The following is a 21,547-nucleotide window of genomic DNA, read 5'->3' as shown; positions in this document are numbered from 1 at the left end:
CAAGTTGTGTTCCGCAGTTCTTTCTCATCCGAGAGAAATTCTTGGGTGGTGTAAGATCACTCAAATAAAATTATTCGGTGTTCTTTCCAGCAACGTCACTTTGTTTGTGCTTTTTCTTCAGGTTGCTATTGTTTATCTTGTTTTTATTCTATCCTTTGCTTGTTGCTTGGTTCTGCTTTCCTGCTCTTTTCTTCGCATTTTGAGTATGCTAGAGATCCTATTTGTCTACTTCCATGTGCACAATTGCTTTTATATTCATCATGGAAACGAAAATTTATTGGATTCCCAAATATAAAAAAACTTCTCTCCATAAATTTGACAACTTCTATCTATAATTACTGCAACAATCTTGAAGTAATATGAACCATCATAAAGTAATATGAAACATTTGGAAAGGCAATTAAAAAAACAAGTACATTTAACAAATAATAATAATAATAATAGAAACTATGGTCTCCTATGGGTAATTCTAATGTGTACCATTATGTGAAGATATATAATACAAGAATCATTTCATGTGGTTTTTGTTAGGAGATTCCAGTACTTAAGGACTTTATGAAATATCCTTCACCAGCTGAAGCTGAAGTGAATCAATGATCTTTCACCAGAGGAAGGATTATTATTGGGGTGGGCTGAAATTTTTACGCTACAAAATTTACTCAAGAATTCCTTCTTTTCTTTTCTTTCGGCTAACCAGAACTATAACCCAAGTTAGCAACCATTGTGAAATGTCTGTGTGATGAATGCTTTATTATCTTGCCAAAAAATGCTAGCCATACCAAATTTACATATATACCACCTCTCTAATAGAGGTGGGCCCCATTGTATTAGTAGGCTCCACTATTAAAGGGGTAGTACCGTATACACAATGTGGTATGCATAGCATTGCTCTTATCTTGTTATGCCTAATTAGGTGGGATGTATTTGAGCATAGCTTTATATATATGTTTTTAATTATAGGAAAAGAGGCGTGAAGAGGAATTTGGAATAGAGGACGTTAGGAAGAATATGACCACGTGCGGATCCACGTTTGGGTGAGTGGGCTCCAGCCCAGTGCTGATTTTAAGGACAATATGCCAAATTTTACTTTACACCACACCATATAGGCATCAACAAGCCTAAAAACTGATGTTTGTTATAAAATAACCTGGAATATGTGCGAATATTGAACTGCACATAAAGTAGATGAGACACAGTATTTAACGAGGTTCGGCTATGCCTACGTCCCCGGAGAGCAGCAGTAGTAACTTTTTCACTATATAAAATAATAGGGCTACAACTTTAGTGTTTACAATATGTGTGGCTCACTGAATTTTCTCTCTAGGAGAATTTCTCTCTGCTCTCTCTTTCCTCTTTCTTCCTTCTCTTCCTCTTGTCTCTTTCCTTTTCTCTCTTTCCTCTTTTCTCTTTCCCCTTCTCTCTTTCCTCTCTTCTCTTTCCTCTCTTTGTTTCTTTCCATTTCCCTCTATTCTCTTCCTCATAGATCATGGTCTCTCTTTGCATAAGAGAGAAGCCTTTTATAGGGAAAGGGTGGATAACACCCGTGAATCTACAATCCACCTGTGAATCTACAATACAATCATGCACCAAAGTCTACAAACAAATAGTAAGTGGGCTCCACTACTTTATACTTTACAACACTCCCCCTTGGAGACCACATGTCCCTAGATTGGTTGCCTCATTAAAATCTTGCTTGGAGAAAACCTAGTAAGGTAGAGAACTGATGGAAGGAAGAAAGAAGAGTACAACAATCTGTATAGCATACTTCTGGATGCTCCCCCTGATTAATATCTCCCCCTGATGTCTTCATGACTATCTTTTGGAGTGAGAATCTTTCGGAGTGAGTGGAGGATGTAGCCATTAACAATTCTCGTAGTTAAGTAAGTAAATATATTTCCAGTGAGCTATCTCTATGTAAATCATATAAATTTTCAGAGTCCGCATATCTAACAACGCTTGGGCTATTTATAAGTTCACTTGAAAGAATATGCCCATACATGGTGTTATGCGGAAATAGCATCAAATATATCTCACATCATCCCAAAATGATGGTGATGGAGTTGAGCCTTATCTGGAAAATATGATGTCCGGTCCAATATACTTCAGGAAAATCCTTAAAGTGCCCAACGGATAATCCTCATAAAAATGCTTCAATACTTTCTTAGTATAAGCAAGAATCTCGTTGGCATAATGCTCGATCTTTAAGTCGAGACAAATATTTCGTGAATTCTGCAGAAGTTTTAATGTGTTGCAATCACATTATAATCAATGTACTCACTGAGGTAATTTATGCACATTAATATTGAGTACAAATTTTGTGCTTCAAGCACATGTCCTTTAGGGACTTGCTTTATGCAATGTCAATCCTCTCAACGGATTTTGTTTAAAAGGGATTAAACTTTATGACACATTATATAGCTTTAACCCAGCTATTTATACATCTTTAGGGAATCGCTTCTGGCGATATGCTCCGTGCATTTAATAACCCTTAAAGATAATATGTTGGTCTCCGTAATTGTGTAACAAGGGGGGGCACAATTGAATCTGTAAATATGGAGAAAACCCAACATTCCTTGTTTCTGCTAGAAACAGTGTGTCATACAAAGTAGGTATATTCCCTTTTATTCCGAACACCCAAGTATAAATTTCAGTATTAACATATCTTGGGGTTCGTACTGTGGGTTTGTTCTTTCACGTTCATTCTCATCTATAATGGAATTACCTCGTTCCATTTTGGCCAATGATATTGTCGACATTTAATAATTGAACGTGGTTCCAATCAACACAGCCCATTGATGATTTGAGTAGCTACTCCAAAACCAAAAATTGTCATTCATCAATTCATGATCCCATCATTCTCATTTGCATGCGCATGCATCAATTATAAGCATTTCTTTGCTTTTGGGTACCCAAGCCACTTCAGAGGGCTTTTATTATGTGAGAATGTGGATTATAACCTCCAATGGAGCGTTATTTTATAGTAGGGCGTGGATAATCTCCATTTAGGGAGTTGGAACATTTAGAACCCATATATCTGTCATGCTGCAGGCATGCCACAGATTAATACATACATGTCAATTAATTTATGGGACTTTAACCCATATTATGGGACTTTAACCCATATAATTTGCTACGTATTAGGCGTGCATAATATCAATATTGACATGTCAAAGGATTGTCCTTTCGGGACTTCAATCCACATCATTTGCTACGCAACAGGCGTGCATCATATTGATCACTGCTATACCCATATTCTGTTCTTATGGGACTTTAATCTGTGCAGTGTATTATCAATGTATCCAACTTGCAATCTGTAAAATTTGCGTTAATAATTCATGGATACATACAAGCCATTCTTTTGGAACGGACTTATCTCCCCATTTGGTTATCTTTCAAGATAAAATATCAAATAGGTATATAAGCATAAAATAACACAAGTATTACTTACATCCTTAGGTGGGAGAAACTTTTCTCAAGTATCATTCAAGCTCGTATCGGCCCAGTAAATATAAAGTATCGCTTGATGATCTTGTTATATCCTACAAGAGCAAAAATCACAATTCTCTTCTCTGTCAAAAACAAATAACTCTCAGAGTTAGGATCACTGCATGGATTCATTCTTCAGATGTTCATTCTAAAGAAATAAAATCTCTTATGAACAGAGAGTTATAAAAAGAGAAAAAATGCAAAAAAAATTGTGATATTGATTGCAAGGTAAGGTAAGCAATCAGGGAAGGAAGCTGGTGGGAGCAGACAATAAGCTCTCATATCTCCTAGTCTAGAAGGACTTCCGGAGATTAGAGCATAAGATCGCCTTCACAGTTTCCTGATGTAGCGGAAACATGATCAGGGATAGTCTTGCTTCCTGAATGGATGATCAGAGATAGTCTTGCTTCTCGGGCATATTGAGTGCTTACTGATAAGAAAAACAAGTAGATATCGCATCACTAGGTATGGAGTAAACTGGATGTCTTCTGCAAAGAAAATTTCGTTAGTAACACATTTATACACAAATACAATGAATAGGTAGAACCGGTGAATTTCAAATTAACCATAGGAAAATTGCGAGATTCTCGAGATGCTTTTGAAAAAGTAGCTCCGTGAAATCCGTAAAGCAAGATCGGCTTTGAAAATAATACTTGAAAACGCCGAAAGTGCCGACAGGCATTATTAGAGGCCACGTGAAGTTTTGGACTCTGGGAAAGAAAAAGATAATATGGGGATTCGAGAAGATATTGGAATCCTGAAGATATTGCCATATTTTCGTCTATAGATATTGCCTTTGCAAAACTTGATTGGAGCAATTGCGTTTCAACTTAACTTCCTTCATTTTCTGAAACTTTAGTTTTCCTAAGGCTTTCTTCGAAACCTTCTTTAAAAATGGCTTCCTCTTCTTCCTGCCCAAATTATTTCAATTTAAATGATGCTCCCACAACTACCAATGATGCCCAAGTTTGGCGTCCATCCTTTGTATCCCAAAATCGTCATCTCACAGTTAATGATTCTGTGATGATGAATGATGCTACTGCTGTCATAGTAGCTAGGAATTTCATTATTCCAATGGATGAAATGTTGTTGACAGGGAGATCTAAGGAAGAGGCTATTGATGACTCAATGGCTTTTAGCATTCAGAGTGCTGCTTCTGTTTCTAACATGGCTGATCGTTTGCGTGCCAGAGCAAACGAGGTTGAGAGGCTAACAACTGAAAATTCGTCTCTTCAAAGAATGCTTCATGAGTCTCAACAAGAGGTTGAGAAACTTAAAGGAGAGAATAATTCCTTGTTGAAACTGGTGAGTTCGTACTCTGTTGATACACTGAGAAGGCTAGACATGCTGCAGGTCTCCAATGAAAGAATTTTGGGAGACCACGAGAAGCTCATGGCCAAGCTTAAGAGGCGCCGTCCTCTTCCTTCAGAGGCTTCCAGAACATAATGTAATTTTATAGATTTTACAGGGCCTGCACCTTCATTGCAGGTGGAAAAAATCTATATGTTGTATGTTCCTGTAATAATAATTGCGCACATTCTTAAACTTGCACCTGTGGTTTTTACGTCTTTTCAAAATGACGGTTTGGAACCTTGTGCCTTATAGGTTCAAATAACCACATTGTCTCTCCCAAATTTCATATTTTATTGCATGGTAGCCCGGAACTTTTGGCCTGGGCACAAACTCAGAATTTATTTGCCCTTTTCAAATGGACATGAAATATGAATTGAGTAAAAGCCATGATAATATCGCAATATAGTAGTGAAGAGCATTAACTACTATGTACCCACAACTTCAAGTTCAGGATCTCTCATATATTTGGATCCATGGGCTTCCGGCCCAGATATAACAAAATATGTGGGGAGCCTCAATTCATTATTTGAGGTTTATATTGATATTATCCATTTCGCGGTGTATTCTTAACAACCGGAATTCACAAAATATATTTCTTCCTTGAGGTGTCGATTATAACAAAATCGAACTTTATTAAATTCATCATCTTCTTATGTCAAAGAAATATGTGGCATACCACAATTTGCAATAATACCTCAAGGGTTGTCCATTTAATTGTTGGAACTTCAGGTTCTCAACACTGTTAAATTTTGAACTTCAGGCCAAAGCCACATATTCTCATGGTATGGACATTTTTACAATTTTCTGTACATATTTCGGGACTTCAAGCCCTTACATAATTGTCCATATTTTGAGGAACTTCTGGCATCTCATTTAATTGCTCATCCATGAGTTTAAGGAACTGCAGGTTCCCTTTTGTATATAGTGACGGTTTACCCAAAATGGTTAATATTTATGCATACGTCACTGTTCATGTGAATAGTACTATTCATCAAGTCATGAATACGTATCTATTCATCTGCCAGTACAGTTATCATCCATGTGTACGGCACCATGAACCAATACGGTACTGTTACATCATTAAGGAACTCTAGGTCCTTATTTACATGTCAGGGATCAAGGACCCTTAAGTCCAATCACATGTTTACAAATACAGTACCGGAGAGACTGCCAGCTCTCATATTAATATCATCATCAAGGATCTTCAAGTCCTGATGTAATTGTATGATGAGGATCAAGGAACTTCTGGTCCTGATCTGTATACTGTAAAAACTCATTATACAGCACAATTAATCCATAAAATAAATTGCTGATAAATAAATTACTGGTATGGACGATAAACCCGCACCATACTTTAAATAAATGTAAACGTGCGGTAAAATAAATTCATAAATTAAATTGCTTGCTGTATGGGCGTTAATCCCGCACCATACCTTAAATAAATTAAATAGCTTGCTGTATGGACGTTAATCCCGCACCATACCTTAAATAAAATTAAATGTGCGGTAAAGTAAACGTGCTTGTATGGGCACTAATTCTGCTCCATACATTTAAATAAAAGTAAAGGCGTGGACGATAAACCCGCACCACCCTTTTAAATAAATACTGTTGTATGGGTAATAAACCTACACCATACAGTAAATAAAATAAATATGGGGTTAAAACCACCACCGAATAAAATAAGAAAAAATGTTAGTATTAATAACGGTCTCCCACTGATAATATGTTTAGTATTACCAAGGGTCCATTTTGTTAATGGTTAGTAATAGAAAAGTGAATAGATATAGCATATTATATTACCACATTTCAATATTAATATTACATATATATGTATATGTATATATGAATATATTTGTTTCGGTGGGTTCTTATCATGTTGGTGGAAAGCTAAAAGTGGCAATAAAGCTAAAAGTTGCAGAAACCTCTAGCAATGTATATTATGTATATAATATAATATTATTATACTAATATATTAGTGGAAAGCTCTATATATCAGGTTTGCCTTTGCTTGTCCATCTCAACCACAAACACACGGCACAGATCTAATCACACCTACACCCGCCTCGGCTGGTCATAATTGTTGGATATTAGATTAATATTAAATAATTGAGATAGAGAAAACAGAGTGCTTATCTCATGGTCATCAAGGCATATCCCACATAGAGAGCGTCTCGTGCTGATAACGTGTTATAAAATAACCTGGAATATGTGCGAATATTGAACTGCACGTAAAGTAGATGAGACACAGTATTTAACGAGGTTCGGCTATGCCTACGTCCCCGGAGAGCAGCAGTAGTAACTTTTCCACTATGTAAAATAATAGGGCTACAACTTTAGTGTTTACAATATGTGTGGCTCACTGAATTTTCTCTCTAGGAGAATTTCTCTCTGCTCTCTCTTTCCTCTTTCTTCCTTCTCTTCCTCTTGTCTCTTTCCTTTTCTCTCTTTCCTCTTTTCTCTTTCCCCTTCTCTCTTTCCTCTCTTCTCTTTCCTCTCTTTGTTTCTTTCCATTTCCCTCTATTCTCTTCCTCATAGATCATGGTCTCTCTTTGCATAAGAGAGAAGCCTTTTATAGGGAAAGGGTGGATAACACCCGTGAATCTACAATCCACCTGTGAATCTACAATACAATCATGCACCAAAGTCTACAAACAAATAGTAAGTGGGCTCCACTACTTTATACTTTACAACAATGTTTATAAATAATAAGACTAGTGTATAAGACATCAACAAAAATTTTAGGCTTTGCCTACCGATGCCATTGATGCTACTTTAGCATCTATGGTTAAATATACCGATGCGTAAATTGGTGGCTCAACTTCTCTTAACATCACTTGCTTCCAAATGTATGTACTACTTGTTCTATTTTACATTTGCTTGCTTAAATATATCCAATCTCTCATAATCCCTTGAAATATTTAATTTCATCTTTATTATTAGTTAATAGTTAATTACATATCCTTTTTTATTTCATTATTTGAGTGTGATAGGTGAGAATTATTAGCTAATATTTAAATACATATTCTTCAAAGCGCCGGTTGCCTTGTAGATGTATACGTGCTCTATAGGTGGGAATTATGTGCTGGCCTAGGATGGTTTTGTATACAGCATGGGGGGCGGGGGTATGAGTTCTGTTTTCTTGAATCGAATTCTCTATTTCAGTTTCTCAAGGACTCTGTTTGTGTTTGAATCTAGATTAGTTTGGGTTTTCGGGGATTTGAAATCCAGTGGTGACGAAGCAAAGAATTCTCTTATGTTTAAAGGCTGAAAAAAGGAATAATTTCAATTAGGAATACTTTTTGTTTATTTGGGATTGTGCAGAGTAAGGCTGGGCATCTAAACTGAAACCCCGATAAAACCGGCCAAATTGAACCAACGGTTCGGGTTAGTTTGGGTTTTTGTTCCAATTTTTGTTTGGTCACCGGTGTGAAACCAAACCAAATTGGAGGTGTATGGTTCAGTCCCGGTTTGCAATATTCAAAACTACCGGTTTAACCGAACCGGAATGGTACTGTAGCATTTGTACACGTGTTATGCATTTTTTTGTTGTTGGTTTAGAACTTATAGGGTGTGTTTGGTAGGCTTCACTGGATTGGACTATCTTAAATAGTACTTGAAACCCATGTTTGTTAAGATAAGGGACTAACTTAAATGAGATTATATAGTCCAACAGTGAAAAATCTCCCTCACTCGTTGCTCCAATTTAGCGAGCTTGAAAAGCAGCTCGCAATATAACACCCACGCTATATTGAACTCGGGAGTTCGAACTAAACCATCGCAGAACTAAACCTTCGCACTATCATCGCCCAACCTCACTATCACCACCACCAACCCTATCGACAGCAACAACAACACCCAATTGAACACCCAATCAGTTGACCCAGAGAGCCCTTTCTATCTGCTATGATTCCTCATGAGGTTATCTAATTTCTGCAACCAAACAAACCCAGATCACTGGCTTGCCAAGATCGAAGAGGATGTGCGGCATGCTTGTGTTCACCCGTTTTCGTGTTTAACTCCTGATATGGAAGGGCGAAGTTCCCCACTAGCTTGGAGACCACTTGTTGGTCAACAGGTCAGCTTTCTTTGGTGTGCGAGCGTGCCACTGCTAGCAATGTAAATTCTAGCAGACTCATTTTTAGAGTGGATAACCTGCGCCTCAAGTTACTGACTTCTAAAACAAACGATTGTGAATTTGGGTGAGGAATATCTCCCAAGTAAGTTCTTTTCTTGCCTCAGACTGGTGAGGACTTTCACAATTTATCTCAGTATCAAGATGGTTGTTCTGGCCAGAATAGATAATAATAAAGTACTGTTTCAGGCAGAACTGCCTTTTACAAAATTAAGAATGGAGAAATCAACTCTAGAAAGGCAAAAAGATGGCTGGAATCTCATTTCTGCCTGGGTAGAAACTTCTGATCCGGGCTGGACTGGGTATGTCTATGCTGGACTGTACTGTCAACAACTTTAGCTGCTTGGCTTCAGTTGTAAATCGATACCAAAGTTCAATTTTGGCAGAGCTTTAATCTACTTCAAGCCTTGGGAGACTTTTCGAGCGGGCAGAACTGCGACTTCTTCAGTTTGAAAGGACAGAAGTGGCTATTCTCGAGGATTTAACAAGCTGGAACTATGCTATAAAATTTGTTGAGGTTTTCATATTTGTGAAAACTCAAGCTGTGTTTGTTTTGGCTTTTGCTGAACCAAATTTGTAACGAGAGGGATCTCGCTTTCAGAGGACTTATTTTCTAAGTCTGAACTTTGGAATTCTGATCTAGAGCTGTTTTCCTGTTTGTATTTTTTGATTGATTGATGAAAAGAATGTCTCCTTTCTTTCTTGCCTGTTTCTGTTTTTATAAGAGACCCTCCTTTTGAAGGTGGTTTTAAATTTTAATAATGGGCGGCAAAAGATTTCTCAAAAAACGTAAAGCAGGAAAGATTTTTATCAATTATGGCAGATAGACTCCCAGTGGTCATTTCCTATAGCGATCCCTTCCCTGGTTTCCTGGCTGACGGTTTTTTTTATTTTAATGCCACCGTCTGTGTGAGCTGATCCTATGGCGGTTTTGATTTTTCTTTTGTATTTTCTGAACAACTCCCTGTCTCTTGCTCTTGAAAACGTGATTTGCGAAATCTTTTTAGAAGACGGTGTGTTGCTTTGGAGCAAAAAGTCTCTGATCATAGACGCCCCTTTGATTTTTCTTTCTCGGCAGTGTTTTCAGAAACGTCCCTTCTCACATAAAAACTCTAGTTGGATTTGCTGACTTTCCAGAGAGGTGAGGTAGCCACGTGAATGTGTCTTTAGTCTCTTGGGCTTGAGTTTAAACAATATTTTGTGGGCTGATTTTCAAAGGCCCAATATGACAGCTTTGGGTCTTTTTGGGACTGGATAAGTATTTCACCACGGGCCTGTTTCTGGATCTCTTTGGTGTGTCGAATTTAGGCCCAAACAGCTTGGGAGAACACATTTGCTAAAGCCAATGTTTGAAGCTTTCTTGATTGAATTAAAAAAAAAAAAAAAAAAGTCAAAAGGGGAGAATGAGAACTGGGGAAAAAGGGGATCTGGAAGTGGGTTATGATAGGGGAGAGAGAGAGAGGCAAGAATGAATCTATTAATCCTAGGGAGCAAGAGAAGATGGCTTCAGTGGGGTAGGGGAATCGCAGCAGGCATTGATGATTTGATCCATAAGAAGCAAAACCTTTGTTTTTTCTATCTGTCTTCCAATGCAATGAACCTAATTATTTTAAACAAAACAAAAAATAGAGAGGAAAAAAAAATATAAAAAGAAAGTAAAAAGAATGGGGAGGTTGAGTTGGGTCTGCATCTAATGAGTTTTTTTGTTTAAGATAATTTTAGATTTTAAAAAAATTCAGAATTTTTGTTGTCTTTTTTATGTAAAATTATTGTTTTAAATTTAAATATTACAATAATTATTTTTTAATCCGACGACACAGCACCAAATATAGGTCTTCACTATTTTTACAATCCAGCTTCTTAGTCCGACGCAGCACCAAACGTAGGTCAGTACTTAATCCAGCTTAGGCCAATCCGAGCTAATCCGAGACAGTCCCAGGATTTAATCCAGTCCATGACAGTCCGCTGTGCCAAACGACCCCATAGACCGCATCATAGAGAATTCCTTCCCCCAGTCAATCTCTCGACTAATTTCTCCCATGGAACGAAAACTCATCCATTTCCCCTAATTTGCTCCTCATCTTCCCTCATCGTCTCTTCCCTGCCTGCTCATTTTCCCTCATCAACGCCTCTACCATCGCCGTCACCATCTCTCATCTCTCATCTCTCAGTTCTCTCTCAGCATCCCTCACTCTCACCGTCTCATCTCATCGAATGAAACCATATCTCAGCTATTATTTCTCAACTCTCATCTTTCATCTCTCATCGAAAAGGAAGATATATGCACTGATGACTGATCTAAGGTAATTTTTTCAAACTCTCAGATCTATTTTCTAATTTTAGCATCATTTCTATGTTAGATTGTTATCTAAGAATGTTACTTGGTTTTGGTTAATTGATTTTTGCATCAATTATGTGATTTTGGTTTTTCTGGTTTTTAGGTTCAATTCAATTATATATAAGCATGTTATCTAAATGTTTTCTGAATTTGGTTTCAATAGTAAGGTAGTGTGCTGCACATTTTGGGAAAGATCAATTTCTTTGATGTACTTGATTAAAGGTTAGTGTGAAGCACACTTGTTGATTGAGTTGCTTGTTACTGCTGTTGTTGTGTTTAGTTGTTGAATCCTTGCTAGTATTGTGTTTAGTTGTTGAATCATTGCTACTACTAGTTGTGTTCTGTGTTTAGTTATGCATTAGATGGTGAGAGGTATATTAAAGCTAGTTTTTGTTATAGCCCTAAAAATGTCGGCTCGTCTGGAAGGTAGTTCACAGACTCCTACCATTAACTCACCTCTCACACCAAGTGAGACTCCTCATCCTGATGATGCACAAACATTAGAAGAGGAATCACCTAATGTCCTCCTCCTCCCATTTGCTCCTAAGAGACAACCTGTTAGGAAACCATATGAGGTATGGAAGCATTTTACTAAGGAACTAGTTCAAATGAACAATGATATAGGGCCTAGGGCTTCTTGCAACTATTGTAATTCATCTTATGCATGTGATCCTATTAGAAATGGCACATCTACTTTAATGCAACATTTGAAGGTCTAATACAAGAGGATTCACCATTGAAAGATGATAACAAACAAAAAGTTCTTTCATTTGAGAACAAAAGAAGCCTAGTTGCACATGCATTTAGTAAGGAGAGAACTAGAATTGCTTGTGCATAGATGATAATAATTGATGAGTTGCCTTTTAAATTTGTTGAAGGGTTAAGGTTTAAGTACTTTATGAGATAGGCACAACCTAAATTCGATGCACCGTCTCGTATGACCATTTCTAGAGATATGTGGTCAATCTTTGAAGAGAAAAATGTCAAACTAAAGAATATCTTAAGTGTAAATTCACAAAGAGTGTCTCTTACTACCAACACTTGGACTTCCATTCAAAATGTGAATTATATGGCTCTCATTGCCCATTTCATTGATGATAATTGGAATTTGCATAAAAAAAATCCTAAACTTTTGTCAAATTTCAGACCATAAGGGTGAAGCCATTGAGAGACTAAAAGAGAAGTGTTTGGCGGATTGGGGAATAGAAAAGGTGTTTAGTATCACAGTTGATAATGCAAGTGTTAATGATGGTGAAGTTAGGTATATTAAGAGCCAATTAAGTGATTGGAATACACTTTTGTGTGATATGGAAATGTTATATATGAGGTGTTGTGCTCACGTTACCAACTTGATTATCTTTGATTGGGTATTAAATTGAGACAGAAACCCAAACCAACTCATCATAGGCTACATGGAAAGCCAATCAATGCGACTGCTGTATAACAGCAAAAACGCCAGGTTACGATTGCCGATACGCAGCCAAAACCTTGACGGTGCTTTGGCAAGTGTCATCGTTGAAGGAAAGAGCGCGCCATTGATATCCGAGCATTCTGAATCTGTCGTTCTGTTCATGGCATCCATGTATCTCTTCGTACCTTTTCTATAGCCATCTCTCCGTTGATGCCCAGTGTACTTCACTGGGTTTTGACGAAGGGTAGGCGAGGACTGAAACGACACTGTAGCCTTTGTCGGATGTGGATCGAAGGACGGTGTGGCCTTCAGATTCTGTGCCCCACTATTCCGAGGAGTAGGACCAGTCGCCCTCGTCCTCGATACGACGTCGTACTGCGATAGAGAGCTTCCGGATGTTGACACCAGCGCTCAATCTAGCTCAACGCCACATCATCCCCAGGAAGTAAAACCCTTTTTTTGACGAGTCAGGGTTTTAGTGTTTGGCCTATGGAAGTAGGGTAGCCATATTCCGGATATGCTAATACAACTTGTTTGCATAAGGCCCAACTTGTTTTGTTTTGTTTTTATTATTCATATTGTGTGTAGTCTTTTTTTAAAACACAAGCCATAACCTAGCAATTCTAATTTACGAGAGAAGGAGAATTGAATGTCGGCAAAGAAGCGGGCACACAATGAAGTTTAAGCCAGTTGAAAATGGTCTTAACTTGTAGACTAGTAGTCTCATGTTCGAATCCTCATTGCACCATGGTAATGTTCGTGTAAGAAACTTCTCTATCCCTTGTAGTTTAGACTATCACTTATCTTATATATATATATATATATATATATAAATTGGGCACAGCTGGCCTAACTCACATATACCTTATTTGTAAAGTTTGAAATGCTACAATATGGCATGAAACAGAACCAAAAGCCCTAAATTTCGAGTTCAGTAAACTTTCTCTAACAGTGCGTTTGGATGAGGAAATTTAAAAGTACAAAGGATTTCATAAATGACAGAATTTAAAATGACGAAAATTAATGTTCTAGAATTTGTAAAGTTTCTTGTTTGGATAACTGATTTAAAACAAGGAATTTAACCTTTATTTGTAAAGTTATCTTTTTTTTAAACTCAATCTCTCTTGGAATTTTAGAAATGACGACTTTTAGATAGAATTTAAACTTGGGATTTATGATCTCCGAATTCCATGTTTTTTTCCACGCAGAATTTCTAATGAGATTTAGAAATTATGAGCTAAAGGATTATGCTTAATGAGATTTAGAATTTTAACCAATTCATCATGATACTTTTATCTCCACCAAACCTGTGTATATATTTGGTGAGAGTTAGCTTTTTTGCCAGGTCAAATAGTATATATGTTGAGTGAAATACACTGATGCTGGATTCATCTTCCTTTTTGATGAAACAGCATGTGCTTTGTTGTAAACCAAGCTCTGAGATAATCTGTGCATTTTTTGTACTAGCCTCTAGATCAGTGCTTGTACTTTAGTAGATTATACAGATATAGATTGATCTTCCTTTTCTTTTTCTTTTTTTGCAACAGAACATGAAGTGCTTTGTTTTGTTTTGAAAGCACTACAAAACATAGCACAAATACATTCACAAAGGGTTCTTAAGTTGAAGGAGCGGTAAAATTGCACAAATACCTGAGGAATGATTCTTTGCCCATTCCTCCTTGAGAGAGAAAACCCAGAAAGCAATTTTGCCATAATTGAATAAACTTCAATAAACAATACCCCAAATATATAATATTTTAGCCATTATTGCATATGCAGCTACAAAAATTAACATCACTAAAACAAAAAAGAAACGAAAATTGAAGGAAGGGAAAGGGCAAGGCGACGAATGGAGAAGACGAAGAGGGCTCCTTGTTGTTTGGTTTTTTTTTTTACTTGAGAGAGGAAGGGGAACCGAGGATGTTGGCCTGCTGCAACTCGAGTTCGTTGAACTGCTGCTCGCGATCCATGGCGATGATCAGTGGGACCCCCAGGATTAGGAATGTCGTTCCCAAGATCCATGCCGCCTTGCCCGTGCTCTTCATCAGCTTCTTCGTCACCAACGACGCGTCGTTCGCCGCTCGCTTCGTCTGCTGCACCAACCCCGATTGCGATACCCTGGAAAGCAGGCTCTGCTCCTCGCTGCCGTTTCGCAGTGACTGTCGCTGTCTGCCTTGTGCCGCCATTCGGATTTCTCCCTTTCTTTCTTCTGTGTCTGTGTTACTGAGAGAGCGAGAGAGAGAGAGGGTTTAGGTTCTGGACTTTAGGGTTTTGGCAGCGTGTGGTAGAATTGGTGTTGGACCACCAATCAATTTGTACGGGCCTTGAACCGACATAGGAGAGTTTGTTAACTATAATGGGCCCACAACGGCCCATTTAAAAATTAGTAATTTTTCTTCTTCTTTTAGCTCAGGTAAAAAAATAATAATAAAAAGTAATATACGTTGTGGAACTTACTTTCTTTTTTTTCTTTAAATATTTGTTCCGAAACTCTTACACGATGTAAATCCTATATGGTCAGCATCATAAATTACCTCAGTATTAGAGAGTTGTGAAAAAATAAGTGGACTGTGGAGCTGTAAAAAATTTTGCTAGAGAAAAACTTGCGTCACTTGTGTGCTTGTGTACACAACGGAAGAGTGGCATCTTCACTTTTGAAGATTATTTAGGGTAAATAACTCGTAGAGATTTAAATTTGCTTATTCCTTGAGGTCTGAGTTTGTTGCTAATTCCTTGGGGTGCATATGTTTCAGAGTGCAGGGAGGGCAGCATTAAAAACTTATAAATGAAGATAAAATTATCCGTTACAGTATATCGATTTCTTAAATGTATGTCTCACGAAGAGATAAAATATTCATAATTGAAAACACACACGAAAGACTAATACAATTACAAGGTTTCATCAAGGAAATTTTAATATAATACAATCATTTTCAGTTGTGTAATAACTAGACCCAAAAGCTTGTAACCAACTTTGAACTATTTGGCCACATCTTTGCTCCTCTTGATTTTCACAGAGCATTTCTTTCTTCTCTCTGTAAGTTCAGCCTGGTACATGCTCCCTCTGTTGCAGAGATTCGAGATACTTTCTCAATGTCACGTCCTATCTGCAGCTACCATAACAGAAATTCAGCAATTTGCTTGTGAAAATTGCATTCCAATATGAACGTAGTAGTAAAATCGTACTATATTTTGAAAAGAAAAACACTCATTTCAAGCTAGTCAAGAGTGTCTTCACATGAACATATATTAAAAATGTCTCAAAATGCCATAAACATATATTCAAATGTTAACTTCCAAAACATATCCAATCTCTTAACAAGCCTTGAAGAAAAAATCTATCATTAACAAAATGGTCAAAATCAATCCCTTCATTAACTTCAAAATTTCTGGATTCAAATAATTTTAGATTAAGCTTCTCATTCAGAACTTGAAATATTATTATAAGATATTTGGAATTCGGAATGCGAAAGAATTATCAATGGTCTCAAAATCAGGAAATTTAACCTGTTGGCTTTTAAGCTTCTCACTCACAAGTCACAAGCAGAAGCAAAGAGCAATAAAAATGGAGAAAGAAAACATAGCTAAGCAAGGGAGCCCATATTTTGTTGGCTTTTCTACTTTAATATTCTCTCGCTGCTTCATTTATCTATATATATAAAGCAAAAGGCAGAGAATGGTGAAATATTCAAAATACCAGAAAATGCCCTTTGTTAATTCAAACATTAAGAATTGAAATTATTAATTAAATGAGGATAATATGGTAAATTCACATTTTTTAATATTAAAAAAATTAAAATTAGAAACAAAATAAGATAATAGGTCCTACTTTTATGGAACATAACTACCCTATTATCTTTTATTAATTCTAAAAATAAAATTAAAAAAAAAAACCAATTGCCACCCATTTCACTTTAAAATGCACCCTTTTTTAAAAAATTAAAAAATTACCTTGCTATCATTGCATCGGTGGTTAATCAAGTGGTTCTCCAATTAAAAGGCAAGGTACATGTTGAATTTTATAGAAATCCTCTCCATCTTCCTCAATCCGACGGTGGAGTTCTCTACACATCCATCTAATGGTTAATTCCTTGAGATAAATAAGATATCTCAGCCCATCTGGAAGTGTAGTCAATCCCGAGCAAAATTGGATGCACAATTGACAGAGACGAGGCATGGCTCCTTTCTCTACCCTCAGCTCTGTTATTTGGTCCATTCTAGAAACATGAAGAAATTCAAGAGAAGGAAATCCTCCTCTGGAGAAAACCAGTATCTTTGTATTCTCCTCGAAAGGTTTTTCAAAAAGCTTCAAATTTGTTAGGTTTGGCAGCTTCTCTAGTATTCCCATTTGGTCCTCCTTGAGACCACAACTCCACAATACTAACTTTGTGAGGTTTGGATAGTTGTGTAGCTCTTTCGGTAATTCTGCGATTGGCCCATCCAACGTCAATTTGTATATACCCGGACAACTTGATACTATTTGCATAGCTTGCTCTTCACCGCTATTTGTGTCATTTTTCACAATTAGAGACCGGATACGGTTAAGCGTGCTGCTTGTAGATTTTAAGATTTCCTCCAGATTTTGCAAAGAGCCTAACACTCTTATTTTCAGTTTTCTAAGATTGGTTAATCTACCAACATCTTTCAAATCACAATACTCACTTGAAAGGTTATGTAAGGTCTGTAGATGGCCAAGAGTAGACAGCTCTACCTTACCCTTTGCTCTGTAATTCCAAGGTAAATATAAATGTCTTAATTGTTTCATCTTCTTTATCACATTTGGGATGACCATGTCAATATAACTTGAAACACGAAAATCAAGAGTTTGCAAGCATACTAAATTACCTAGGGATGGCGGAGACGTTTTTATTTCGCTCCTCCTCACACTTAGAAACCTTAAGTGTACCATATTTCCAATTTCACTTGGCAACTCTACTCTTCTTGCCCGAAGACCTTCAACCTTCAAAACTCTGAGCACTTTGAAATCCTTCAACGGAGATAGTAATCCTTTTTCACTTTTTGGAATCCATTCTCTTAGGCCAAAGAATAATAGAGACCTTACGTGACCATTTGTTTCATCTCTTGAAGAAACCAACATATCTGCATTCTTATCCAAGTAAATTGCAAGTCTTCGAATTTTCCCCAATTGTGTTGCCTCGGCTGCCATAGAAGAAGTATTTTCTTGCAAAGAATATTTAATCTGGAGAAAACTTTCCTCCTTTGCCCTTAACAAACACATGTCTCGTACAAGATCATGGATTCGGCAACTTTTAATTGTCCCAGTTGAACCACTTGTTCCCACTTGAACCAAACACCTTTCTACCAACTCACTTAACCAATCACGTGCTATATCCTCCATTGTTTTCCCCAAACTATGTCTTTGTTGTCTCGAGAAGATAAGACCTTCTGCCACCCAAAACTTAGTCAATGTGCTTACCGAAATAATACAATCTTCAGGATAATGACCTAAATATAAAAAACATGGTTTTAAGTAATACGGTAGGTCATCATAACTCAATGCCAAAACCCATGATGCACCTTTAAATTCCTCTTCATGACCTGTCCCTTTCCTTATGTATTCACGAACATTCTCATGCACTCTCTCCCACTCTCTAACAGTGTTTTTTCTTGCTAGAACTCCGGCAAGCACAATAATGGCTAATGGCAAACCTTTACAATATCGAAGCATATCCATTCCTAATTCTCTCTTCTTTGTGTACATTCCCAAATCTAAAAATAAGAAAGAAAAAAAAAATCAAATACATTAATTCTTGAAGTATGAGCATGCCAAGGAACAAAAGCAAGAAATTAAGGACATGACACATGATGAAATAGCAAAGGATACCAATTAAGACATTTATATTGTGAAATCCCGAAATTTACTAAAATTCTTTGTCTTATTATGAATTTGGACACATGCCAAATGGAGAACATTCAAAAATTAAATCTGGACCAACACAAAAAATTTTGGGATATGTTTGGATTGAAGAGAAGGTTGGGAGAAAATTTTGAATTGTCTAGCATTGTCCTAACAAATGTGTGACCAAGTAAGGCAGCTTATAAAATTGCAATTGCTACATGTTTTTTTTTTTTTTTTCCAAATTGCTACATGTTTGACAATATTAAAAATTTGTAAAGGGTAATCCCAACAATGAATGAAAAAAGAAAAAACACTACATAAGTTGCGTCATATGCAATGTAAGGGTGAGAAAATAATTTCTATATAACTAAGAACTTAGAAAAGAAAAGAGTAAGGGTGAGAAAATACCGATATCAGCATTTTCAGATATTGTTTTCTTCTCAAGTAGTTCCCAACTCTCATTCTCATTGAGTGGCTGGAGTTGGTGGCGATAAGCATTTCTATTTGGGAGCGAAGCTACTGCTTGATTGCGTGTAGTAAGCAATATTGTGCTCTCTGTTTCCACGTTTGGAAATGCAATTTCCAAAAGATTCCATGCCTCGGTTCTCCATATGTCATCAAGGATAACCAAACATCTCATTTCTTGCAAAAAAAGGAAAAGCTTCTTTGCTATTTCATCATCTGTCATGTCCTTAATTTCTTGTTTTGGTTCCTTGGTAGCAGAAGTGAGTTCAATTAAAATTCTTTCCCAAACATTTCTGACTTGAAAACGTTGAGATACACAGACCCAAGCAAAACTATGAAAATGCTGCCTTACTTTTTTGTGATGATAAACCTTTCTTGCAAGGGTGGTCTTCCCTAAACCGCCCATACCCCAAACAGATACAACTTGATGACGGTTTTCATCTTTCACCAAATGCATAACCAATTCTTCAACGTTGGACTCTAACCCAACAACATCACGTTCAACAACATGAGAATAACTTCTCCTTAGCCTTTCATGCAATTGCAAGGAAGATTCACCACCACCGCTGTCCCTGTCCCTTATTTCCTTTATGTTATAACTCTGCAAATTCGATCTCAACGCCGAAATTTTGGTAGTGATATTCTCAATTTCTGCCGCAATCATGTGAACATCAACCCCTTCCTTGAAGATGCAGGCAAATCTTTTGAGAACATTCTTGAGGCCTCTTTTCTTCTTCTTGGAATCCACTTTCAAGCCATAAGTTTCAATAATATCTTCCAAATCATAAGCCGCATCTCTAATTTTGGCAACACAAATACGGACTCCTGTATCTTGTCCTTGTCTTGCATCTGCATCTTTGAGGAATCCCTGCATGAATTCTAGCTCAGTTTGTGCAGCTTCAACTTGACGGCTGACACCAGACAAGAACTTGGCTTCCTGAATGGTGAAGTCTCTGACACTTTCGAGCACAACGGAAACAACTGCCTCAGCCATTCTCTCTACTGCTTACTCTCTCTTCGGCAAAACGAAAACAAGTAAACCAGATCTAGTTTTTAGATTGATTGATGAGAATATCTCTTTGTCGGTAGAGCAATTTCTTTCTGTCTATGTATGAAGTCCAATTCCACCCAACAAAAAGTGGTAAACTTCGGCGTTTTCGTTCTTTCTGACCACCTTCCCTTAATTATATATTTGTTCCAACTTTTTGGACAGCACACACCACAATACCACAGCATCCAATGCAAGTTGTATAATTGAAGAAAAAGAAAAAGAAAACCTTATCTTAAGCTGATGTGATGACCTGGATCATTGTAGCTGGATGCCCCATTTTTTATTTTTTTTTTTATTTTTAAAGAAAACGTCCACAGTACCCCAAAAAAAAAAATCCCTTCCAACAAACGCAGGGCCAGCTCTATGTAGGGGCAAAATTGTGATACTCTACGAGCAGCCCCATCTGCATATCTAAAAGTAGCATGAACTGGTGCTCCTAGAAGAGGCATAGAAGTTCGATAGCGAAATATAATTTGAAGGGTTTTTGGGTTCTAGTTGAATAAGGAACTTGTAAGCTAGATCTTGCATGTCATGATTCCCATGCAACACAGAAGCAGTAACTAAAAACCCCAAAACACTTGGACCAGGTTCTACAGACATCGTTTTGATGAAATTTGATGCTGGATTGGCCTAACAGATCCACCACCCAAGCACATATCTCCACTGCTGGTTTAATTCCAAAATCAGTTGATAAAGAGCTATAAATGGAAAGGCCTTCGTTTACCAGTCCTGACCTGCCTGCCACAAGCACAAGCAAAAAACAATAAAAATGGACAAAGAAAACATAGCTAAACAGGGGAGCCCATATTGTGCTCTGCTCTCAGTGCTTCATTTTATAAGTACTAAACACAAACCGAACCACCCCATTTCACTTAAAAATGCACCCATTTTTAAAAAAATAAAAAGTAAAAATAAAGAAATTACCTTGGCATTGTCGGTGGCGGCTAGTAGTTGAGTGGTTCTCCAATTATAAACAGGGACGGACCCAGCATTTTAAAATGGGATGGGTTAGATTCACCTTACTGGACTGTTAGATTTTAGGCTTGACTAAACTCTTAAGAGAGGCTTATGGAATTAACCATAAATACATATAAATTTAATTTGAAAACATATCATTTTTATTTTATTTGTTTAAAATGCCTATTTTACACTAACAATGCCAGCAACTTTTCATCATATATGCTTAAACATTAACACTAACTTTAAGAAAAGAAAAAACCTAACCTGGGCTATAGCCTAGGTTGTACATAGCATAGGTCCGTCCCTGATTACAAGAGTTAATTTCCTTTATGTATGCTTCTGCAAACTCGACCTCAACTCAGAAATTTTGGTAGTGATATTCTCAATTTCTTTCCCAATCTTGTGAAGATTGACCCCTTCCTTGAAGATGTAGGCAAATCTTTTGAGAACATTCTTCACACATCTTTTCTTCTTGGAAACCACTTTCAAGC

General features: G+C 37.1%; 1 protein-coding gene across 4 annotated transcripts; it reads right to left on the bottom strand.

The window, feature by feature from the left end:
- LOC18792450 (putative disease resistance protein At1g50180) lies at positions 15,476 to 21,063 on the bottom strand. Of its 4 annotated transcripts, XM_020554467.1 has the most exons (4): positions 18,989 to 21,062; positions 18,259 to 18,450; positions 16,672 to 18,126; positions 15,476 to 15,827 (listed from the first exon to the last, which is right to left on the bottom strand). In XM_020554467.1, exons 1-3 carry the CDS (start codon positions 20,037 to 20,039, stop codon positions 16,694 to 16,696), a joined length of 2,676 nt encoding a protein of 891 aa, XP_020410056.1. In that variant the 5' UTR covers positions 20,040 to 21,062; the 3' UTR covers positions 15,476 to 15,827; positions 16,672 to 16,693. The 4 variants fall into 4 exon arrangements, with proteins under 4 accessions (XP_020410056.1, XP_020410055.1, XP_007224705.1 ...); XM_020554466.1 differs by having other exon boundaries at positions 15,476 to 15,833; positions 16,672 to 18,450; positions 18,989 to 21,063; XM_007224643.2 differs by having other exon boundaries at positions 16,672 to 18,450.

The sequence above is a fragment of the Prunus persica genome, chromosome G1 (assembly GCF_000346465.2).
Source record: "Prunus persica cultivar Lovell chromosome G1, Prunus_persica_NCBIv2, whole genome shotgun sequence".
NCBI lineage: Eukaryota > Viridiplantae > Streptophyta > Magnoliopsida > Rosales > Rosaceae > Prunus > Prunus persica.
Note: the sequence above shows the minus strand (reverse complement) of the source record. Positions and strands in the feature narration are given on the sequence as shown.

Bases quoted from the DNA above. Each gene is read 5' to 3' on its own strand.
- LOC18792450 (XM_020554466.1), bottom strand. From the start codon at position 20,039: ATGGCTGAGGCAGTTGTTTCCGTTGTGCTCGAAAGTGTCAGAGACTTC. The intron at 18,451-18,988 runs GTATTTTCTCAC...TCTTATTTTTAG, and splicing joins ATCTGAAAATGCTGATATCG to ATTTGGGAATGTACACAAAG.